The sequence below is a fragment of the Gorilla gorilla genome, chromosome 12 (genome assembly GCF_029281585.2).
Source record: "Gorilla gorilla gorilla isolate KB3781 chromosome 12, NHGRI_mGorGor1-v2.1_pri, whole genome shotgun sequence".
NCBI classification, from domain to species: domain Eukaryota; kingdom Metazoa; phylum Chordata; class Mammalia; order Primates; family Hominidae; genus Gorilla; species Gorilla gorilla.
This window is the reverse complement of record NC_073236.2, coordinates 108,474,419-108,499,854: the sequence shown is the minus strand read 5'-3', so window position 1 is coordinate 108,499,854 and position 25,436 is coordinate 108,474,419. Positions and strand designations below refer to the sequence as shown.

The window sequence follows — 25,436 nt, the reverse complement described above, 5'->3', positions numbered from 1 at the left end:
ATACAGGATAGAGCCTTCAATAAAGAGAGACTGTGTGGAGTGGACTTCCCCAAACTGGAGGCTGATGGAGAACAGCAGCCTGAGAAAAGTGCATCACTCATGTCATGAGACATGCATGCAAATATTCCCTGTGGTGGCCCTTGAAGATCCTTGAAAGCCATCACAAGAAGAATGAAAGGGTCAGCTCCAAACACCTAAAAGGCTCAGAAAGCCGGAAGCCATCTTACAACAGTACCAATGAAAGGAGAGCTTTCTTGCTATCCTCACCCTGCCGTCCTGAATTGAGATTGTTTGGCAACTTAAAAATAACCATAAGATTTTTTATTGACTAAGAGTAATAAAAAGTTCATGAAACTGCCAGAATTTGCCCTTTGAATAAAGTTTAAAGGAAAGTAGATGAAATTAATTTTCTTATATGATTACACCCCATGAGTCCAGCTTATTCAATATCCTGGTTACAAATCATAGAAGTAATCATAAATGCACAAAATAGCAATCTTTATCACCTTTCTTGTAGACAACATGAAGAGCCTCTTAGCTTACTACCACATTGTTCATTTCTCCTGTACTGCAGTTCTGCTTTTATCACATCACATCAGTTCCCTGCTCAGTGCCTTTCATGACCACCCACATATTCAAGGTAACATCCAAGTTCCTTAGGCTGTCTTTCAAGGCCCTTTTCAATATATTTCCAATCTTCATTTTCAGCCTTTCTCCCTTCTATTTCCCTGCCAAGCTGGTCATCTTAGTGCACTAAAAATACATTTTATATCTTCTAACTCCTGTGCCTTTGACTATGCCATTCCTCTTCCACCTACATTTTGACTTATCAGAAGACTTCAAACAATTTCTTCATAAAGGCTTTCCTTATCACTCCAGCCACAAGTGGATTGCTATAGAGAATGACTGTGCCACTCTCAAGGTGTGGCAGCAGGATTACCACGGTGCACTCCATTGAACACTCTCAACAGGATACCAATGGGTATCCCAAAGGAAAAACATTTTGTAGGGAAGTGAGTTAAGGAAATGTTGGGTTAAGCAGACTGCTCTGGTAAAACTTGAGCATCAAAAGAAATAACAGCCATAATGGGCTATAATATATTAAATACAATTAAAACCTATGAGTCCAAATAGATAGAGTCAACAAACAAACAAATGGAAGATATGGAAAAGCTCTTCCTGGCAGAAGAATGTCATCTAATAAATATGATTGGCCATCTTGTAATCAGCACTATTGATCCAGTTAAGAATCATCAATGGAAATTAGTACAGCCACTATGGAGAACAGTTTGAAGGTTCCCCCCAAAATTAAGAATGGAGCTACCATATGATCCAGCAATCCCACTGCTGGGTATATACACAAAAGAAAGGAAGTCAGTATATAAAACAGATACCTGCACTCCTGTGTTTTTTGCAGCATTATTCACAACAGCCAACATTTGGAAGCAACCTAAGCGTCCATGAACAGATGAATAGATAAAGAAAATGTGGTACATATACACACTGGAGTGCTATTTAGCCATAAAAAAGAATGAGATCCTGTCATTTGCAACAACATGGATGGATGGAGCTGGAGGTCATTATGTTAAGTGAAATAAGTCAGGCACAGAAAGACAAACTTCACATGTTCTCACTGATTTGTGGGAGCTAAAAATCAAAACAATTGAACTCATGGAGATAGAGTAGAAGGATGGTATCAGAGGCTGGAAAGGGTAGTGGGGGTAGGAGGAAAGTAGGGATGGCTATTAGGTACAAAAAAATAGAAAGAATGAAAAAGACCTAGTGTTGGATAACACAACAGAATAACTACAGTCAATAATAATTTAACTGTACATTTAAAAATAACTAAAAAAGTATAATTAGATCATTTGTAACACAAAGGATAAATGCTTGAGGAGATGAATACCACATTTTCTATCATGTAATTATTACACATTGCATGCCTATATGAAAGTATCTCATGTACCCCATAAATATGTAGATCTACTATGTACCCCCAAAAATTAAAAATTAAAGGTCTTTCCATCTCCCCTTCTTCTCTTTTCTTCTGGTTTTTATGTAAATGTTGCAATGAGCCATCAGTGACTATGAGATCAAGTGTAATACAGAACTCCTAAAACTCAACAACTATAAAACCCAATTCAAAAATGGGCAAAGGACTTGAATAGACACTTCTCCAAAGATCTACAAATGGCCAGCAAGTAAATGAAAAGATGCTGAACATCACTAATCAGAACTATAATGAGATTTCACCTCATACCCATTAGGATAGCTATGATCAACAAACAAACAAATAAACAGAAAATAAGTGTTTGCAAGGACGTGGAGAAACTGGAACACCTGTCCACTGTTGATGGGAATGCAAAATGATACAGCCACTGTGGAAAAATAAGTAGGACGGTTCCACAAAAAAGCAAAAATAGAACCAGCATATGATCCAGCAATTCCACTTCTGGACTTATACCCAAAATAATTGAAGTCAGGGTCTCAGATATTTATACACCTGAGTTCATGGCAACGTTATTCACAGTAGCCAAACTGTGAAAGCAACCGAAGTGGCCATCAATAGATGAATGGATAAGCAAAATGTGGTACATCCATACAATGGATTATTATTCAACCTGAGAAAGGAAGGAAATTTTGACATATGCTACAACATAGGTGAACATTATGCTAAATGAAATAAGCCAGTCACAAAAAAGACATACTGTATGATTCCCCTTAAGTGAGGTAGTTTAGTCAAATTCATAGAGACAGAAAAAAATGATGGTTTCCAGGGACTGGGGGAAAGGTAGAATAGGGAGTTATTATTTAGTAAATTTATAGAGTTTGTCTTAAAAGATGAAAGAAGTTATGGAGGTGGATGGTGATGATGGTTGCCCAATATTATGAGTGTATGTAATACCACTGAACTGTACACGTAAAAATGATTAAGATGGTAAATTTTATGTATTTTACCACAATAAAAATTATTTTAAAAAAGAATATCAATGGATACTCAAATTAGTGGGTGAAAATTTGATGAACAAGAATTTGTATCATTCCAAAGTATCTTCTCACATAGCCTCTATTAATTATAAAGGTAAAGAAAAGTTACCTTAGAGTGAAGAAACTTGGTGGATAACACCTTAGCCAAGTCATCAAAGTTTGCATCACAAAAAAGACCCAAAAACTGACGTTAAAAAAACAAACCTAATGATAGAATGCAGTGAGAAAAACACATTACTTCTGTGGTATTCCTGCCCCCCAAATGCAGACTCTGAATCTAATTATAAGAAAGCATAATATAATTCAATGTGAGGAACATTCTAAAAAAAACTGGCCTGTTTTTTTCAGAAACACCAATGTCATGAAAGGAAAGCTGAGGAGCTGTTCTAGATTAGAGGAGACTAAAGACATGGCAACCAACTGCAAGGCGTAATCTTGGATTCCGGGCTGGGGCTGGGGAGTTATAAATGCCAGTACTGGGAAAATTGGAATACATTTGCATAAAGTTTATAGTATTACACCAAAGCTAAGTTTCTTGATTTCTATAAATGGACTACAGTTTTGTAAGAATATATTTATTCTGGCCAGGCGCGGTGGCTCACACCTGTAATACCAGCACTTTGGGAGGCCGAGGTGGGTAGATCACAGGTCAGGAGTTCAAGATCAGCCTGGCCAAGATGGTAGAACCCCAACTCTACTAAAAATACAAAAACTTAGCCAGGCACGGTGGTGGGTGCCTGTAATCCCAGCTACTCAGGAGGCTGAGGCAGACAGTTGCTTGAACCCAGGAGGCGAGGTTGCAGTGAGCCGAGATCGCGCCACTGCTCTCCAGCCTGGGCGACAGAGTGAAACCCTGTCTCAGAAAAAAAAAAAAAAAAAGAATATGTTTATTCTTAGGATAAGAGCTAAAGGAACATGATGTCTGAAACTTACTGTCAAAAGGTTCAGAAATCTATCTTATACTATATATTCATTTATATTAATTATGTACATTAATATATAGAATTATTTATGTACTTATAATACATACATGTGTATCTGTGTGTGTGTCCAGAGCGAGAAAGAGAGAATAATAAAGCAAATGTGGCAAAACATTAACAGTTGGTAAAGTACATAAAGGGTATTTAGTATTTCCTTGTATTCTTCCTGCAATTTTTCTTTAAATATAAAATAATTGTAAAATACAAAGTTAGAGAAGTAATTTATTTACTACAGGATTTCTCAAAGTTTTAAAAATTCATCCACTTATTCCATCCACACTAGTTGGACACCTACTGTATACCATGCACTGTGCTAAGCGGTTTAAGAATATCCAAGAAGAGCATCTCATGCTGCTAGTTTTCTGTGAAATACATTTCAGAAGGTATTACTTTGTCTAATTATAATCCATCTCTCTAACTAGTATATGGGCTCCAGAATGGCAAATGCCTGATCTTAGAGATCTTATTCCCCCAACGCATATCCTGTTGTCTGAGGCCTCAGAAGGAGCTTGATAAATGTTGACTATATGGGGAGTGAGCAAGTGAATTATGGGTAAGTGAGTGAGTGAGTGAGTGAGTGAGTGAGTGAGTGAGTGAAAGTCACCGTGAGGATCTCTGTAGCCGACACTCACTTCTTGTGGGGATCACTCCTAGACACCTTTGGCTGCACGCAACCTGCCAGATCCTCCCAGATTCTTCCAGGTGCCACAGTCTCAGCTAGACAGAGTGACTACTCAGAAAAGCTAGAATGCTGCCTTGCAAAAAGGCTGTCATTACAATAAAAATAAAATACTGGACAGCTCTTTCCCTTTGACTCTGACTCTAGAACAAAAGAAGATGTGAATGAAAACAATAGTCATCAAGGCTCATCACCACCACAGAAGGCCCTAGAGGTATTCGACTTTTTGCATCGAACACCTTCTGCAGGACCCCATTTAGTGAAGCCAGAGTCCTGGACAGTGGTACAAAACAAGGAGAGAAGTAGGCTCACATTTAAAAACCAAACACTGCATGTTCTCACTCATAGGTAGGAATTGAACAATGAGAACACTTGGACACAGGAAGGGGAACATCACACACCGGGGCCTGTCGTGGGGTGGGGGAAGAGGGGAGGGATAGCATTAGGAGATACACCTAATGTAAATGACGAGTTAATGGGTGCAGCAAACCAACACGGCACATGTGTACATATGTAACAAGCCTGCACGTTGTCCACATGTACCCTAGAACTTAAAGTATAATAAAAAAAAAAAAGAGTCACTAAGTTCTTACAGCTTCTTTGGTAACTACTTTGCACAATTCCTGTAACAAAAGGTCTAGAATATCTTCTGAATAAAAATGAGGACAACTTTCTCACAGCTGCCATTGTTTACCCAGGAATTCCCTTGCCTGGTCTTGTTTTCACAGCAATGCTTTCATATAATTACTTTCTGCATTGCCCCTCTACCTTTCTTGCAGTTTCTGAAGATGTTACATCATTATAAATTACAAACATGGATATTCATCACAGAAACTGGCAGTAGTAGAAGCTTCTAGAAATAATAGGATTTGATGTGATGGTACCATCGAAAAATTTAAAATTACTCTCCTAAAGTGAAAGTAAAATGCAAGGGAAAATAATTTTCCCCAAGCCAGATTTACCTTGAAATTCTTCTTTCTAGATTTAGTGCATAACAGCAAGCCATCCCTGAAGAAGAGCAGAAACTTGTACTTCACACGTTAACCAATGGTTTGGCTTAATAAATAATAAAACCTTAGAGTAAGACATGACCTTGGACGTCATTGAATCTAGCTGTTTACCCAATGTAAAAATTACTAATAAAAATTCCAGAGATGGCTTTGTGTAAGTAGTTCTCCTAGAAAGCCAATTGCACAATGGTTTCCTAGATTTCTACAATGTAATTGCTGAAGGAAAAAAGTTGTTTGAAATGTTGGATGCAAAATCTTACACTTGAAAGCTTTGCCCTACTTCTTGGGTTGGTACCAGGTGCCAACCCTGAAAAGGATGCAGCTCAGAGAGGAAACTCTGAACCCAGAAGAACATGGCTGTCCCCATTCCCCAGCACTTCCCAAAGGCACCACTCAAAGAGAGTCCATCAATCTTTGGAGCACCGAGGTTGAAACAGTTCATGAAATTTCTTCTACAGTCACCCAAACACATCCTGGAAATTTAAGACCTAGGAGTCCAGTGAAGCACATTATTGTTCTTGAAAATTACACCAAAAGTCACTCAAAATTACATCAAAAGTTTCTCAACTCAATGCAAAAATGCCAGTATAGAAAGACAAATAAAATTGCCCTTCTTTGGGGGACACTTTGGGCACATTCATCACGCACAGTCCACACAGTTAGTTACAATGTGCAACTATGGGAACTCTTTTACTATCCTTTTCATTCCTAAGTGGGAAGTTGACAGGTGTGAGCATCTCAGCAGTGTTGTAGGAGGGCAAATGAAGGCTAGTGACCATGTAATATGCTTGCCCCCTCTCTCCCTGCACCACATTAAAATTTGCAAAGATTCTCACTCTTGTCCAAGGGCTGGTACCCATGTCACCTTCCCTAAGTCCCTGTGTACCAATAAGGTAAATTCAAGTAGGTAAGAGATTTGCAGCTTACATGTAGAACTCAGTTTGTGTGGGTGGGGAGTGGGGGGAATGCGGGAGATGCCCTTCATGAAAAAAAAAATTGTGGTTTGCCACAAGGTGTCAGTATATGTCACCTCACAGTGAATCAGGACTGGCTGTTAAACCTATATATATAATATATTAGATTCAAAGGCTGCATACATCTTATATCCTGATAAAAGCAGGAAAACACATTCCTGTTCCTTCTCTCTGTAAAGAGAGCAACGTAAATTTGAGGATATATTTGATTAAAGACAGAAATAGAAGTGTGGTGATGACCTCAAATCTCACCTAGAACTCAACTCCCCTTTCTCATTCTGTGCCAATCTCCACTACTGCAGAGAGTTGGCAGCTAGCTCACAGATGCCTCTCTGCTTGCCTCTCTCTCCCTCATTCTTTGGCCTCTGAGTATCTTGTCTGTGCTCTAGCCCCGAGAAGGTCTTCTTCCCTAATGTTACCAAAATGCAGTGACACCTTTAAAGGGAGAGAGAGAAAGACAAGAGAACAAGTAAGAGGGAACAGGAAAGACAGAGAACAAGATACGGCTCTGCCAGAGGACACATTTCCCCTCCCAGGGAGAAGGGACACAAAACCAAAGGTCAGCTCCTACTTACCTTTCTGCCATTCACAAAGAAAACCAATTCGTCTGCTGTCATTGTCACAGGTTGGGGTCCCCGAACTCCAGGTACCTCACTCCTAAGAGACACTGGCAGGCAGTTATCACTGCTCTGTGACCAGAAAGTTATGCCTCCCACTAAAACGAAAGAAAGTCCACCAATGGGAGGGAACCAGCTCAGAGCTTCAGGGCATGAAGAGTTCTTGGCAAAAGCCACTGGTTTACATAATCAAGGAAGTGCAAACAATCACACACAGCAAATTACAATCTCCACGCCTGTGTCAAAGAGCACAGGAAACTACATCCAGATATCAGTAAGGTTGTTGACTTGGCACTAGGCGACTGTGGGTCTTGGACGCTGCTCTCATGAAACCTGCTTCGTCCTCCCACTTGCTGCAAGACAGAGAAGGGGAAGACAGAGGAGGGGGAGGACCATTCTCAGAGTCACTGCTAATAGAGCTGATTCACACCCTCTGTGTCTACATTTGTCATTTTACCATTCAGGTTTACAGCAACACAGACTGACTGCATGAATGCAAGAGTCATTCTTTCACAGCCTGGTGGAGTAGAGAGGTCACAGGACATGGAGCCCCATGAACCTGACTCAAATCCTGGCATTTGACCTCAGCATGAAGGTAGTAACCTTCAGAACTCAGTTGTTTTCATCCTGTACAGGATCATAGAATGACATCAAGAATAGAAGAATGAGGGACAAATGACATTTTGGGAGTGCCTTGTAAATTTGCAAAGAACCAAAACATTTATCACTGTTGAAAAGACATCTTCAACATCTCAACAAATAAAATCCTAACAGCAAACTATTTTTGAGATTTGTCTTTTATTTGTTTCTCTCAGGAAAATATCCTTGACAAGTTGTCAGAGTAACTCATAAAAGTATTTCAAAACACCAAAGAAATTAAAATGCTCATACCACATAGTCATAGGCTACAGTAACACATAGCTGAAAACCTTTCCCCATCCAATATCCATTAACTCTCAGTGGAAAAACAGATGTGCACGTCCACTGGAGCAGCACTAAAGGGCTCTCTGCAGTCCAGCACCCTCCCAACTGCCCCTACCAGTTCTTTAGTTCAACACACACACACACACATAAAAAACACACACAGAGACCAGCATTCACTCTGGTCTTCTTCTGTCCTGTAATGACCCATACAGTGGCTCAGCCAGCCTTCCTTAAGTAAGACACCTCCCCTACAACCCTAGCAGGCTACCTGAGGGGGAAGAAAGGAGTATTAGGCAGATGTACTTGATATAGCAACAGCTTAGAGAAACTGAAGACTGACAGGACAACCACACAATCAACACAATGCCCCCTCTCACCACAGCCTTAATTTAACCAGGAGATGAAACTTTACTTGTTGGTTGACCAAATATCCCAGTTTGCCCTGGACTATCCTAGTTTTAGCCTTGAATCCCTGACAAATGCCTCAGAGATCCTAGTAAATCCTTCAGTCCAGGGCAAACTGGGATGGTTGGTCACTATAAAACTGGTTGTTGGCTGGGCATGGAGGTTCACACCTATAATCCCAGCACTTTCGGAGGCCAAGGTGGGTGGATCACCTGAGGTCAGGAATTCATGACCAGCCTGGCCAACATGGTGAAACCTCATCTCTACTAAAAATACAAAAATTATCTGGGAGCAGTGGGCCACCTGTAATCCCAGCTACTCTGGAGACTGAGGCAGGAGAATCACTTGAACCTAGGAGGCAGAGGTTGCAGTGAGCTGAGATCGTGCCACTGCACTCCAGCCTGGGCAACAGAGTGAGACTCCATCTCAAAACCAAAACCAAAACCAAAACCGGTTGTTAAATCTGAGAGATTCCCTACCCCAGAAGCCATTTGGCAATGTCTGGGGATATATTTTATTGTCACAACTGGGGAGGGATGCTACTGGCATTTAATGGATGGAGGCCAGTAATGCCACTAAACATCCTACAAACCACAAGACAGTCCCACCCCAATAAAATGAACAACAATGAATGTCAATAGAGCCAAGCTGGAGAAATTCTGCCCTGAAAGAAAGAAGGAAGGAGCTGGGGAGAGAGAGAGGGACTGAGCCTAGGGCATGTTTTGTAATTAGTCAATTCTTCCAAACCCTCACACCTCTTTGATTGAGAGGCTTTTCCTCTATGCACTAATCTACCCAATTTAACAAGCACTCCCCTTCCTCCTAGGCATTCCCCAGCCAATGCTCCAGGAAAAGCTAAAGGGACGGGCTGAGGAAAGAGCTCAGGCTTTGGAGTTCCATAGGCTGGCTTGAATGTCAGCTCCACCACTTCTGTGTGCCTTTGGCAAAAATCTCTCTCTTGGCATCAGTATTCTCATTTACAAAATGGAGGTGGCCATAATTGCTTTGTAAGGACCAACTCTTAGCTGAATGAAATAAAACATAGATTAAATCTGTTGTCCACAGGAGAAACTAATGTTGGTGTGCTTCTCCCCACTCAGCAAATCTTCAACCCCTCTCTTACCTAGAGGTGAAATTCCTCTCTATTACTATGGAGCATTGAAAGACAAAAGTGAAATAAATTTTCAATAAGGGTTTGTGTTGTCATGCAGAATTTTCAGCTCTGTAATAACTAGTTGAAACCCCAAATACTGACATTTGACAAAAACTTGAATTAGTATGATTACTTATTATTTAGCAAAGTATTTGCCACCATTTTCTTTCTCTGTGACTTTATTTCTTTAATTAACAAATTAAAATCATACACATTTATCACGTATAATATGATGTTTTTAAATATGTATACATTGTTAAATAGCTCCATTGAGCTGAATAACATACATGTTACCTCACATATTTATCATTTCTTCTGGTGAATACACTTAAATTGTCTTAGAGATTTTCAAAATATACATCGTTATTAAGTTACAGTGACCATGTTGCACAATAGATCTCTTGAATTTATTCCTTCTCTCTAACTGAAATTCTGTATTATTTGGCAAGCCTACCTCTATCACCCAGGCTAGAATGTAGTGGCGTGATCTCAGCTCACTGCAACCTCCAACTCCCTGGTTCAAGTAATTCTCCTGCCTCAGCCCCCTGAGTAGCTGGGATTACAGGCATGTGCCACCCTCATGTTTGGTTCCAAAATTCTCTAGACCAGTTAAATTGGGCCTCTGTCTGTTTATAACAAAGGCATGGAGAGGCTGATGAAATTTTTCCTAGGAAGAAGTACTCTCTTTTTCTCATTTGTCCTGAACAAGTTCACAGTCTTTGCTCACAGACCCACCATTGAAGCACTCCCATTTAGCCCCAGGTAATTTTTGTATTTTTAGCAGAGACGGGGTTTCACCATGTTGGCCAGGTTGGTCATGAACTCCTGATCTCAGGTGATCTGCCCACCTTGGCCTCCCAAAGTGCTGGGATTAGACCTATATTTAGGTGTCTCAATGTTGGGTGCATATATATTTACAATTGTTATATTCTCTTGAGAAATTGAGCCCCTTTTCACTATATAATAATTTTTTGCCTCATTTTACAGTTTTTGACTTAAAGTTTATTTTATCTGATATATGTATAGCCAACCTGCTCTTTTTTGGTTTTCATTTTCATGGATATTTTTTCCCATCCCTTCGCTTGCAGTCTATGTGTGTCCTAAATGTGAGATGAGTCTCTTGTATGCAGCTTATAGTTGGGTCTTGTTTTATTTATTTATTTTTCCATTCAGCCACTCTATGTCCTTTGATTAAAATATTTAATCTATTTACTTTTAAGGTAATTACTGATAGGTAAGGACTTACTACTGCCATTTTATTGTTTTCTGGTTGTTTTATAGATCTTTTGTTGCTTTTGGCCTATTTTGTTTTCTTACTTTGTGATTAAGTGATTTTCTCTAGTGTTATGCTGTGATTGCTTACTTTTTATCTTATGTGTATCTACTGTAGGTTTTTCCCTTATGGTTACCACGAAGCTTACATAAAACCTCTTACAGTTATAACAGGCCATTTAAAGCTGATAACAACCTAATTTTCATTGCATACAAAACCCTAAACTTTTGCTCCATTCTCCCTCACATTTTATGTTTTTGAAGCTGCAATTTACATCTTTTTATATTGTGTATCTCTTAACAAATTATTGTAGTCATTATTTTTAATAGTTTTTTCTCTTAACCTTCATACTAAATATATAAGCAATTTACACACCACCATTACAGAATTAGAGTGTTCTGAATTTGACTGTGTATTTACTTTTTCCACTGAGTTTTACACTTTCGTATGTTTTTGTATTACTAATTAGTGTTCTTTTCTTTCAGCTTGAAGAACTTCCTTTAGCATTTCTTGTAAGACAAGCTTAGCGATGTAAACATCCTTCCCAGTTTTTGTCTGGGAAAGTCTTTATCTCTCCTTCTTCATCGCTCCTTCATTTCTCCTTCATTTCAGCTTTTGAGGTACAATATTTTTGGTTGGCAGAGTTTTTTCTTCAGCATCCTGAATATATCATCCCACTAACCCTGGCCTGTAAGTCTCTGCTGATAAATCTATTGCTAACTTCATTGGAACTCTCTGATATGTTATTTGCTTCTTTTTTCTTGCTACTTTCAGGATCCTCTCTTTGGATTTTAATGGTTGGATTATAATGTGTCTTGGTGTAGTTTTGTTTAATTGAACCTTATTGGAGACATTTGACCCTCTTTACCTGTGTATTTATATCTTTCCCCATATTTGTAAAGTTTTCTGCTATTATTTCTTTAAATAAGCTTTATACCTCCATTGTCTCTCTCTTCTCCATCTTGAGCTTTTATGACTCAAAATTTGTACTTTTGAGGTTGTCCCATAAGACCCATAAGCTTTTTTAAAATTCCTTTTTATCATTTTTTTTTCTCCTTTGGCTGTATGTTTTCAAATAACCTGTCTTCTAGTTCACAGATTCTTTCTTCTGCTTAATCAATATTGCTTTTGATGCTATCTATTGCATTTTTATTTCATTCATTGTATTTTTCAGCTCTATAATTTCTGTCTTTTTAAATAATTTCAATATCACTGTTAAATTTCCCATTTTGGTTGTGCATTGTGTTTCCTGATTTCTTTGAATTTCTTTATATTTTCTTGAAGTTGGCTGAACTTCCTTAAAACAATTATTTTGAAATCCTTGTCAAGCAGTTTTTATATCTCTATTTCCCTGGGGTCAGCTACTGGGAGATTATTCTTTTGGTGGTGTTCTATCAACTTGCTTTTTCATGTTTCTTTCTGCCTTCTGTTGATATCTGAGCATTTAAAGAAGTAGTGACTTATTCCAGTATTTGCAAACTGGCTTTGTCTGAGAAAGTTTTTCACCAGTCAGCCCGTCCAGAGATTTGGGGCAGGTTGTCTGGTATAATCTGAGGGTGGGCTTTCTGCTGGAGTCTTCTGGAAGACTGGCCTGATGCCTAGGTCAGCAGGTGAGTGGGCCTGGGGTCAGGATCCACTGGGGTAGACCTATTGATTGAATCCAAGGGCAGTAGGCCTGGAGTCTGTGTTGGTGAGGGCAAGCCTGGAGCCTATTTCCACTGATGCTTGATGTCTGGGTCTGTAGGCATTGACCTGGTGCTGGGATAAGTTTTGAACCTGAATGTGCAGGGGCTGGCTTAGGGTGCTAGGGTGGAACCTGAAGCTGTGGGGTCACACTTGGCACCAGAGTGGGCTTGGAGGTTTAATCCCCAAGTGGATTGGAGTCTGGGCCCACGGACACCTGCCTGGCACTGGGTTTTACTCTAGTGGACCCAGTGTTGGGTCCAAGGCAAAGTTTAGTGCTCACTTCCCTGTCCCTGGATATCTCCTTGGAGATCTTGAAGAGATATCCAAGTGAAGGATATCTCTCTCCACTGTGCTGCCTAGGGTTGGGGAAGTGGTAACACAGATAATGTAAAACTATTCTTCCTACCCTCTTCAATGCATCTTTTCTCATTTCTATGCTGTACCCAGGTGCTATAATCTCTCAGCTGGTATTCTTAGCTCTTGTGAAGGCATTTTTTTTTTGCACACATATTTGTTTAAATTGATGTTTCTGCAAAAGGATGAGTGCTGAAAAATCTTATTCCACCATCTTGCTGACATCAGTCTGTTCTTTGGTACTTTTCAAAATAGTATAAATGAAGGGAAAAAAAATCTAAAGTCAGAAATTTTTCCATACTGAATATCTACTGTATATGCTTTTCACATTAGGATGAATTCTGAAATTTTGGCTGAAGTAATGGAATTTTACCACTTGGTAATAGACCAACTGTGATGTACATTGTATTACATTAACTTACCTTATTCTCCTAAGAGATATCTTGGCTTTTAATATACACTGCATTGGCACGTGAGGCTTTAAGATTCATAGAAAATCCAGATAAGCCCTGATGTCTTATGGACACAGACCTCTTCCCAGTGGGAGCCACACTTTCAGGAAATCATAAAAGATAAGAAAAGTAAAAATGCTGCCAAGAGTCATAACTTATTTTTTGAAGAGTGAGCTCCCTCAGGGCCAAGTACTTCCTGGGAGAAGATGATTCAAGAAAGGCTATGGAGTGTTTCCTGAAAGGCTAGTCAGAGCTAGACCAGCAGCTGTGGAGACTTTAGTGCTTTTGAATTCATGCCCTGGCCTTCTGTGCCCTGGCTGTGTCTCTAGCTCTCTTTAGAAGTCACTGCTGGCCTTTATCCTGCCTCTGCAGCAGCTTCTTCCCAGTCTGCTCTGTCCTTTTTCTTTTCAACCAGATGTACATTCTTTTCTGTAACCTAAGGGCATTCTTGTTCATTTTCTTTATTTACAACAAAGTTTACTTTAAAAGAAAGAAAATGTTTTTTCAATATATTCCATTGTTCAGATTTTTTTAACCAAGACTGGTTTCACTCCTACATATGCTCCACTCTGGATGAAAGATTTTTGCCATATTCTCAGAGCATTACTACTCAACACCCAATACTCCTTTGTTCTCTCAGACATCTATATTATTAAGTAATCCTAATAATAGTTCTTGACTATGAATAACATTTCTTTCACACATCTTGATTTCATTTGATCCTTATAATAGCCCTGTGAGGTAAGTAAAGAAGTTATTTTTATCTTCCTTTTTCAGACAAAAGCAAGTGAGAGTCAGAGAGGTTGACTTGCCAACTGTTGCACGACAAGCAAATGCCAGTTTCTACATCCGTCACCCATTTCCCAGCAGAAAAGTTATCTCTTTGATGGTTCTTCACTAGTAAAACCAGGATTGTTAGCATAGCATTTATGGCCCTTCTTAGTCTGGCTGAAATCCAGCTTTCTGGTTGGTAAAGTGTCTTTCTCTCTTGCCTAGATAGTTGGCCCCTGAGATTAGGAGCAGAACAGTATTTACCACTGTTTCACTGGTGCCTAGCATAGAGCCAGATCTATAGAAGCATCAAAAAATGTTTGTTGAATTGTGTCCACAATGCAAGGGATGAGTTATGTTTTCACAAATATCTAAGCGTCTGCCTTTTACTAAACACAGAAGTTTCTTCCGTCATTTCATATATTCTCAGCATCGTTTAACTTCGTTTACCAGTTCCTTTCTAACTAAACTTTTGTTAGTTAACCAGCTAGTATTCCTTAAGATAAAGGTCACATTACTTCATTACTATAGAGGAAATCAATCAATCAAGCAAATACACATCTGGGAGAATCCTCTTAGGAAGATGAGATTATAAAAAAAAAAATGGACACAGTCAAAACTAAAAGCATGTAAACTTCAGCCTGGGTCTTCACTGCAAATACACAAAGGCCCAGGGAATAGAAAAGGCCCTCGAAGCAAATGTAAACCCACTTCAATCTGTCTGCATCATCCTTATGTTTTTTATAATGTATTTTTCACTCAATAAAGTCTGTCACCACAGAGTCACGTGTGGCAACGACCATGTGGGTTTGGTGGCTAGCTGGACAAAGTAAAGTTTCTCTTTCCACTCTGAGCTGCTCTTGCACAATTCAGGAAAGAAAGTCCTTACCTCTTCACTTATTCAAGGATCAACTCACATGTGATCTGTAGACAATATAGACCAATGAGTAGCCACTGGAGAAAATTATTATTACGACTATTTGCACCCTTAATTCCTTCCCCTGATTTATTTTTACTATTATCATCTGAAATGATACATAGTGCACTCACTTATATATTTATTGTCTGTCTTCCTGCACCCAGCAGAACGTAAATGTGGCAGGAATGTCAATCTTCCCACCAAATATTCATGCTCTCCTTCTCTAATGAAGAGTTTCTGCTGGGAAGTCACTATCCAGCCAGGAGCTACATTTTGCAGCTCCCTTATATACGGCGAAAGCCACATGATTGAATATTGATGAATGTAATATGGGTAAAAGTGATGTGTACAATGTCCAGGCTCCCATTCTGTCTTTTCTACTGTCTGACAACTGATGTCAATGACCAGGGTGACGTTGGAAGTCACAAATTGAAGACAGCAGAGCTTTCAATAAACTCAAGTGCTTAAATAAATACAATGAGCTGAACATTTCCCCCTACCCTTGTTGCTTATTGACTTTACAGGAACAAAAAATAAATTTCTATTGTGCTTGCTCACTGAGATTTCTGGGTTTATCTATTATAGCCTCTAGTATTACATTCACTAATACAATAAATTCCACAAAGGCAGAGATATTATCTGTTTTATTCAATGCTAAACTCTGCCTGGACATGGTTGGCATACTATTATATTCAAGAAGTATTTATTGAATAACAAATGAATGAATGAAAACGATATCAGAACCAGGTTTTAGTTAAACGCAAAGGAGCATAGCTTAAATGTCTGGCTTGGCCCTCATGCAAAGTTGTGTGTGCAAATGGTATCACTGGGGTTCATAGGCTCCTCAGGAGAACTTATTTTCTTTTCTTTTTTTTTTTATAAAGTGTTTCTTTTATTTCTGTTTCTTATTTTCAAGCCATCCCGTTCATGTTGCAAAGGCAGTATAGTGGAAAGATCACCCAACTAGGAGATTGGAGACCTTCATTTGAATCTTGATCCTGACACTAACTTGTTGGATGACTTTGAACTAGCTACTTAACTATTCAGGGTTTCCTCCTACCTGATGTTGGAGAGTTGAACTTGATGCTGTCTAGAAAGTCCCTCCTAGGTCAAATATTTGGTAATTCATCTGAGTCTTTTCTGTCTTGTGGCTCTAATCCATACCTGAGTGGAACCATTCATTTGATCACTTCCCTTTTTCATCCATTCATACCACAAACAGGTGTTAGGTCCTTAGGAGAACTTATTTTCATCCCCAGGTCTTCAACCTTAAGTGTCCCCATTCCCATACTATGTTTTAAGGATGGATTCCAGAGCAACTTCTACACTAGGCAATATTTACACATCCATTTACTGATCAACCATAACGAGGCTCTGTCATATGACATATGTCAGGCACTATGCTGAGCACTGAGTAAACTCTAGGGACAAAGAGGCTTAAAGTGTATCCTTACTGTATCTTAGAAATAAACCATGAGCCAACATTGTAAAAACTGAACCCAAGCTCTTTACTTACCCTCCTAAACTTCACCACTCCCCAGAGCAAGGATGCTATTATGATTTAGATAATTGTCCCACCCAAATCTCATGTTGAAATGTAATCTTCGGTGTTGAAGGTGGAGCCTGGTGAGAGGTGTTTAGGTCATGGGGGCAGATCTCTCACGGCTTGGTGCTGTCTTCATGGTAGCGAGTGAGTTATGAGATCCAGCTTTTTAAAAGTATGTGGAGACTCCCTCTCTCTCTGTTGCTCCCACTCTCACCATGTGTCGTGCCTGCTCCCCTTAGCCTTCTGCTGTGATTAAAAGCTTCCTGAGGCCTCTCTAGAAGCTGAGCACATGCTGTCACCATGCTTCCTGCACAGCTGAAACATAAGCCAATTAAGCCTCTTTTCTTTATCAATTACCCAGTCTCGGGTATTTCTTTGTAGCGATGCAAGAATGGCCTAACACAGATGCAAAATGCAGGCTGATGTATTGATATATTTGAAATAGGTATAATATGAAAACTTGAGCACTTCCTCCAGATCGCTTGGGCCAACTTCCTAGTTTTATTACAATGGACTCTAAGAAGTCAATTCAGAGCACAAAAGGCTACAGGAAGATCACCTGCTGTTCCTGTTCTAAATTTGTTCTTGTACTGGAACTCTCCACAGGAACTCAGTATCGTTAATGCTGTTATTTTCTTTGTTTTACTTTTAAAAAGAAAAGAACCCCTTTTCTCCTGCAAAAAGAAGTCCATTAAACTACTGTTTGCATCCCTAGGCCTATAACCCCCAAAAGGAGCATATTCCCCAAAGCAATCAGGGACAGAGAGCAAGCTGACAACCTCAGATCTGTCCTCTAGAGTAAGTTTAGTTTTCCCAACACTCAAGGAGAGGAAATGGAAACTGGACTGACTTTCTCCATAGAGTCTTCCCTACTGCAGGAATCACTTACTGGTGGTTTGATCCATGCCTGGCCAATATTGTCTTCTACTGATGGGACATTTCCTTCCACTCTTTTTCACACTTTTGGAAAATGTCTGCCCCTTTCTCCAGAGCTTTGAAAGTAAGTTGATGTTTGGCATGTATGGGTTAATATTTGAGATTTTGGCTATTTGTGAGTAATTCTGAAAGTTCATGACATAATATTTAGCATTTTCTGAAACATAAATTTTATCTCATGAGCTACAATAACACAGTTGCCTCTCAGCACACTGAGCAAGCCTTGTTGAGAATTTTAAGGGGATTTCTTGTATCATTAGCTTTATTTTGGTGCATTTTATGAGGATTGGGTAAATTAAGACATTCATATCTCTTTATTGATCTAGTAAGTAGCTTAAAGCTCTTTTAGGAGACTACAAGTTCTTGCTTTCAATGCTTCCCCAGAAGGCCCCCAGCCTGCTGGCCAAGGCAAAATCACCTCCATAGTGAGAGACAGTTTGAGGAGGACAAAAGTTTATGAAGAGTGTAATATGTGCCAGGCATTCCATATTTATCTCATTTACTTTTCAAAAAATCCCTATGAGAGAGATACATTTTTTAATAAATAAGGAAGCTGGCTGGACTCAGAGAAGTTGTCACAAAAAGTCACATGGCTGATAAGGTATAATCAAGACTCGAACCCAAGCCCCTGTGATTCTAGAATCTTCTGACAGCAATAGAGAGCAGAGGCTGGGCTTTCCTAGCTGGACACCATCCAGGATGGCCCCTTTACACTGTATAGGCGTGGGGGGCAGAGGAAAAACCATCTCATTGAGTCTCACTAACGCAGGGTTGGCAGCAGCAGTGAGAAAGTTTGGCCTTAGAAGAATCAGAGTGAGGAGAGTAGAAGATGAAACAGCGTGTAGTGTGACACAGCAGGCTCCAGGGCTTTCAGGCCTGTCTTAAAAAAACTCATGGACGTGGTTTGTTTCTCTGTTTTTAATGTTACAATCACAGTAAAGTGCTTTGAGGAAGGAAATCGAACAAGAATCTTGTGAAATTCTGCAAACCCAAACTAAAATGCAGAGTGTAAAAATGTCACAGGGAAAGAAAAGAACCAGACGGTGGGAAATCGATAGAATCTTAGCTGTCATTCATTTGATAGTTTGGCTCGGGGAGACCTAGAGAAGGGCCCCAGGTTCCAGGTCCACTCTGCCAGAAGCAGCAGATGGAACGGAACTTGTTAGCCACTGCCAGCTCCCCCCGGGTCCCTGAGCCCAGGATATGCAGAGAAGGGTGAAGGCACGGCACTCTTGCAGGGTCTGCCCAGTGCTTGGATTTGCTCTTCATTCTCTCAGGAGGACCAGGGGCTTCTGGAAATCAGTGGCCCCTGGTGGCTTGGAAGCTCCCTGAAACATGGAAGGAACATGGATCTCAATGGGGAAGGTTTTGACCCTCCATATGTCATGTCTGTGGATCTGAGCAGAGGAATCGATAGACTTAGCACAATAGCAGAAGAGAGGGAAGGCAGAAGACCCAAAGGAGGAGCAGCAGAGGAGGGGCAGGCATAAAGAATGGTAAACATAGAATGCCAACCATAGTCACCTCAGGGATCAGCTCATGGCCTCCTGGTCAAGTTTCCTCTCCCTGTGATTCTTGGCTGTCTTCCAACTGCAGCTAAGTAGCCAGACCAGAATAGTCAATTATTCTAGTGATCTGGCAACTATAATTTTCTAGTCTTGATCAGTATCGGTATTGTCACCATATTAAACTTCCCCTATTCATCATCTCCATCGGATCATCATTATTATTCTGAGAATCCCATGTGGAAGTAGGAACTGGGGTGACAAGAATCTGGGTGCTGGCTGCCCCTTGAATGCATCCCATGGCCCCATAGCCGTGACTGCGGTGCCAGTGAAGCAGCAGTTTCCAGGAAATACATGGATTGCCTTGCCTGGGGCTGAATGGGAGTGCTTCAATGGTGGGTCTGTGAGCAAAGATTGTGAACTTGTTCAGGACAAATGAGAAAAAGAGAGTACTTTTTCCTAAGAAAAATTTCATCAGCCTCTCCATGCCTTTGTTATAGACAGAGGCCCCATTTAACTGGTCTAGAGAATTTTGGAACCAAACATGAGGTTGTGATGAAACTATGGAAAGAGACCCAGTCTAGGAAAAGAGAGACTCAGGTGAAAGCCAAGGATTTGCTCCTCTCTCTGTCACTTTGGGCAAGCCCCTTTCCCATCTATAAAACTTCAAGGACCCTTCCAGCTCTAACATTTATGGGTATTATGACATAATACCTGTGTGTGTGTGTGTGTGTGTGTGTGTGTTTGCATCCTCCTTTCTGGTGGCCTTTTTATTCACATCATCTGAGCCTCACCCATTTCTGAGCAAGTTGGGTCCATGTTACAGGATATTCCCACTTGTCCAGCATTGGAATAGCTGGAATGCTAAGGAAAAGAGTATAATACCAGATTATGAAAGTTCTGCAGTCCATTTTGTGCTTTTTTTTTTTTTTGAGATGGAATCTTGCTGTGTTGCCCAGGCTGAAGTGCAGTGGTGCAATCTTGGCTCACTGCAACCTCTACCTCCTGAGTTCAAGGGTTTATCCTACCTCAGCCTCCCGAGTAGCTGGGATTACAGGTATGCATCACTACACCTGGCTAATTTTTGTATTTTTGGTAGAGCCTGGGCTTCACCATGTTGGCTAGGCTGGTCTCGAACTCCCGGCCTCAAGTGATCCACATGTCTCAGCCTCCCAAAGTGCTGGGCTTATAGGCGTAAACCACCATGCCCAGACTGTGCTTGTCGTTTTCATGTAACTGTTTGAACCAGTATTTCCTAATATAGAATATCCTTGAGTAATCCTCCTTTTCGTAAGCCTCTGAAATTTTCTTGATATTCTTGTAGCATGACAAAATATACTGTCATCCTAAGACTCTTGTCCACCAAGGGATAGAGTGCATTCTCTATCCACTGGGAAATGGAGGTGATAAGAACACTTCCTGCTGACAAAGTCTGATGCTTCTACCAACTCAGCCCAGTAACTCTGAAAGTGGACTCATCAAAGACAGAAGTGGCTCATCACAGCCCCACCCGGAGGCCCAGACAAGAGGTGGCTCTGCCCTGGGTCTGCTCTTTAGAGGGCTCTACTCTGGCATGCCTGTGGCTATGCCTCTCCCCACTGGGTGAGAAGTCCATTGCGCCTACGGAATGTGACCATTCAGAGCCTATGTCACTTTCTGTTTACAGCACTCCCCGTGGATCAGGGCCCCTGCCCAGTGACCTCCACCTCACTCCCAAGGCCCAGTCTGGCCATTTCCCTTGGCCTATCCCCGCAGAGGGGACCTGTGCTTCTGGTATGTCCACCACTTGGCTCCCAAGATGTATATCTCTAGGTGCCCTGGGGTGACGAATGGGGCAGTGGGCGTAGCTTAGATATGTGGACCGTATTATCCACCCATGTGCTTGAGAGAGGATTGTCACAGAATGGGGCAAAGCTAGGGATGAGAAGTCAAGTTAGGGAGGGGAGACTATGGTGAGGACGGGGAAACCAGTTTTCTGGAGAGTCTGAAAATGATCAATTATAACCTGATCTTCAGGGTTATTATGAAAATATACTTGTCAAGTGAGGAGCATAGAAATTCTGATTTAACATTTTTTAAAGTTAGTTTACAACTGTTAAGAATGAAAACATCTAGCTGATGAGCTTCCATTTGTACCCTTGCCTTGAGCCCTGCAAATGTGGGAGTGGGCCTGGAAAGTGGTACTGTTCCCACAGCTTGAATATATACAATCAAGGAGGACGGAAAGATGTTGAGAAGTTGCAAAGATGCACAGTTTAGGCAGAAATCCCTCCTAAAACTCAAAGCAATGCAAACAGAAGGACTCCAAGGGCACTGAGGATTCACAGAGCCCAGCACAACCCGCCCTGGCCTCAGCACACAAGCCTGTGCCATCTGGACCCATGTGGACCCAGCCCACCTTCCAGCCTCATTTCCCACTACCTCACCCACACAAACCATCTTTGGCCACAATAGACTACTCTCTGCTCCCTGAACTTACTGCCAGTTTTACACCTCAATGCTTTTGCCCAGATCATTTGCTCAGCCTAGAACTCCCTTTCCCCTAATAAAATCATGTAAAGCTCAGCTTAAATGCATCCAGCTCTTAAAAGCCTATGACCTTGGACTCCCCACACAACCACACCTAGGGAAACTCACTGGTCTTTCATTCATGTCCATTGTTATTTTGTACCTATGTCCATTATGGCATATCACACAGAAACCAGATCTTACTTGTTTTTGAATCCACGTTAACATGCAGTAGTTGTCAGTAAATACTTGCTCAATGACTTCTGCTCAGTAAAGAAAAGCCACTGATTCTTCTCAAACAGTCTACCTAAGGTTGCTTCCCTCTCACCCGGAAGAGAAAGTCGTCTTGTGCTTATTCTCCTCATCACTCTTCTCCTTTCTCTTCCTCTTCGCCATTGTTATGACCATGCACTATGGTTTAATATGGTATTCTCATTTATTTATAGACATCAATTCATGGCAGCTTCATATATGTGATATTGTAAGTCTCATTTTCTCCTGAAGAAATAGGTTCTGAGAGTGACCAAGCAGCAGAACTTACACTTGAAGCCCACTTTTTAGTTCTAGAATCAGCACTCCTTCTACTCCACTAGATCCCTGAGGTTGAGACCTGAGCACTCAGGTGGGTCTCACGACAGAGCAGCTTATGCAGGGCCTGGTGGAGGATCCACACAGAGATTTAATCAGCAGTAGATTGGGGCCAAGAAAGAAGAGTCAGGAAGGAAATCCCCAATGTGTAAAAAACAAAACCACAACAATCAACAATGAAAATCCAGGGACAGGGAAGTGAGTTCCACCTAAATAAACCCCAATCATTGGATATGCTGGCTCAAGTGATCTAGGACTTTTCAGAAAACGGGAGGTCACATGGGAGTGACTCGAGGTTTCAACCTCTGAGGGCAATGATTGCTTGAAACTATCTCACAAGGAACACTTCTGAAGGGATTTGGAAAGAATGCTTGCTAAAGGAAGGAAGCAGTCCAGAAACGGACAAATGAATCCATAAGGAAGGGCTGAGAAAGGGACAGGTGGGAAAAGCAGTCTGGGTGAAGATGAGGGAGGAAGTCAGAAAGTAGTCCAAAAAAACCAATTCTAGCAGACGGAGGATGAGCCAGGCACTCCTGCCCACCTCTGTGGCCTTGTGGTTTCCTGTGGCATGATGCCAACTTAATTCTACACAAGCCAGGTGAGTCAGTGCTGGCAAGAAGTCACTAAGAATGGGCCAGACCATGGGCTTGTCTTCCCCAACTCCACCAAAAGCCCTGGAAAGTGAGACACTCTCTCTCACTTCCCGCTGAGAAAGGAGAAGCCCCTCTGCTTGCTGCTTTTCCCCTCTCAAAGCTCTTCCTAGGTTTCCTCTTTGCCCCTTCAGGAAGCAAAGGCCTCACACTCAAGTCCCTTACTGCTTAGCCGTGCAGTGGGGCAGCTGTGATTCACTTTTACATTGTGTTGGAAGCATGGTGCTGCATCAGCATTTGTAGAACCAGATAAGGAATACCCACATTAATACCAACTTGTGTCTGTGAAGGCCAGTTTTCCAGAGCTAAAGAATAAGGCATGAGAATCAGATATCAACTGCAAAAATCAGTCATTTGTCTGACCTAAATTAAAGACTCATCTTCACGTGCACAGAACCCGCCTTCTCCCTCAATTAGGGCCTGGAGATCCATCCCTTTCCTGTCAGCACCCACTGAAAAGAGAGGAAACAGCAAGGAAGGGGTGGGAAGACACTGCTTCTGTACAAAGCTTAACAGAACTCAGGTGTGCCATTCAAAATTCCACCAGGAGCTTCCTCAAGGCCCAACTATGACAGGCCTTGAAATGCCCAGCAGAACCACAAGCTGACAATTAGTCACCATCAAGAGCCGGTAGATCAGCTTGAGAAAAGACACAGCAGCAGCCAGCAGGCACAGTGGGTGGCACCATCTAAGATGTGGATGCCTGTGGCCGCCCCAGCATGTCCCCCTAATTATGGTGTGCTCTTTGACTCAGGAGACATCACCTACAATTAGTTCTGGAACACGTTCTGGGGAGAGGGGCCTGCAGCAGGCTTTTTCTCTTCTGCACCACCTGTGGTGCACAGATAGACACTGGGTGATACCTAGGAAGGTCTCAAGCCAGCAGCTCCAACCGAGCCCTGTGCCTCCGTGGTTTCCTATGGGGGCCCGAAGCTTATTTTTGCTGGCACAACCTATGCCCGAGTAACCGACAGGAATTGGGAAAGAAGGTTCTGCTGTTTTGACTCCAAAAGCTTGCCTCTCAGAGCTCTTCCATTACACTTGTAAGAACTAATTTTTGTCACGAAGGAACTATTTTCAGGAGATTGAAAAATATCCTTCAATACCAGACCAGAAGGAAGAGCTTTCAAAGAAAAAGATCCTAGGGATGAGATTTAGAGAAGGAGATATTAGAGATTAGTAGTGGTCTGTGCATTTTCAGTAACATACAGAATGGAAGGGATAGAGAGACAGAGAAGAAGAAGAAGAAGCAAGAATTCAAATGTTTGTAGATCTCAGGTTCACAACTCACTAGCTCTGCATCCATTGGCAAGATCTTTATACTCTCTGACCTTATGTCCCCATTATTTAATGGAGACAGTAATAGTTTCCTTACCTGGTGGTTGTAAGAAGACAATGTTTGTTAATGCCAGGATTAGAGCAAGTATCAAGAAGTGTTTCTGAAAGCAGAAGTTGGAGCTTGGCAGTATTTTATACGTATTTTATGCCACTCTCCCAAAGACTTCCTGGCCATGTGCACCTACCAATAAAGTAATGATGTTCTCTCAGCACCTTCTAGGGAAAAGGTTCTGAATCCCACATTGAGACACAGCAATGACCACCAGCAGGCAGAGAGAGAGAGAGAGAGAGAGCATGAACTCCTCCTGTGAGGCCTGTCTTGGGCCAAACTGTGGAAGTAAGTACTCCTTCATATCACTTGTGGACTAAGTGGTCTCAGAGATTGGACTAAGTGGTCTCAGATATCCAGGGATCTGGCTGGGTGCAGTGGCTCATGCCTGTGATTCCAGCACTTTGGGAGGCCGAGACGGGCGGATCACAAGGTCAGGAGATGGAAACCATCCTGGCTAACACAGTGAAACCCAGTCTCTGCTAAAGATACAAAAAAATTAGCTGGGCATGGTGGCGGGTGCCTGTAGTCCCAGCTTCTTGGGAGGCTGAGGCAGGAGAATGGCATGAACCCAGGAAGCGGAGCTTGCAGTGAGCCGAGATTGCGCCACTGCACTCCAGCCTGGGCGACAGAGCAAGACTCCATCTCAAAAAAAAAAAAAAGATATCCAGGGATTCAGGACCCTTACAGATCAGGAGATCAAGTCCTATCCAATAAAAATGCTTAGTGGCCCAAAGGCCAGCAGTATGGATTTGGGTTAGAGGATCAAAGTATAACTGTATTCTCATTCTCTCTCTTTATTAAGACATACATATCTAATATGCTTAACGTTTTGTTCCTGATTCTTTACTGTCTTACTGCATTTGAGCCCAGAGGCCCTGACTTCTCAAGCCTGGAGAGATTCAACCAAACTAAACCTGCCTGGAAGTGATACATATGACTTCTCATATTTTGTTGGCAGAACCAGTTGCAGATAACTTTAAGGAGGTAAGTCGATCAGTCAGGTTAGATTGTGTTAAACTGTGGGAATGATCACCCAAGTCTCAAGCATTTATAGAAATAGTGATTTTTTTTTCTCTCTCATACATCCTGTGGTCATCTAATGCCCTGGGCTCCAGGCTGAAGGAGCAG

The 25,436-nt window shown here is 41.4% G+C and overlaps 1 protein-coding gene across 5 annotated transcripts in view; it reads right to left on the bottom strand.

The window, feature by feature from the left end:
* The window catches only part of XDH (xanthine dehydrogenase), a 163,251-nt gene that overhangs the window by 73,089 nt on the left and 64,726 nt on the right, over nucleotides 1–25,436 (bottom strand). Inside the window, exon 1 of one of the 5 annotated variants that reach the window (XM_063695971.1) lies at nucleotides 7,207–7,641. The exons of 3 other annotated variants lie outside the window; for them this stretch is intronic. In XM_063695971.1, coding sequence (XP_063552041.1) covers nucleotides 7,207–7,248 — 42 coding nt within the window. In that variant the 5' untranslated portion in view covers nucleotides 7,249–7,641. Of the gene's footprint in view, nucleotides 1–7,206; nucleotides 7,642–25,436 lie in introns of those variants that run through there. One more of the 5 variants, XM_004029067.5, reaches the window with a different exon arrangement.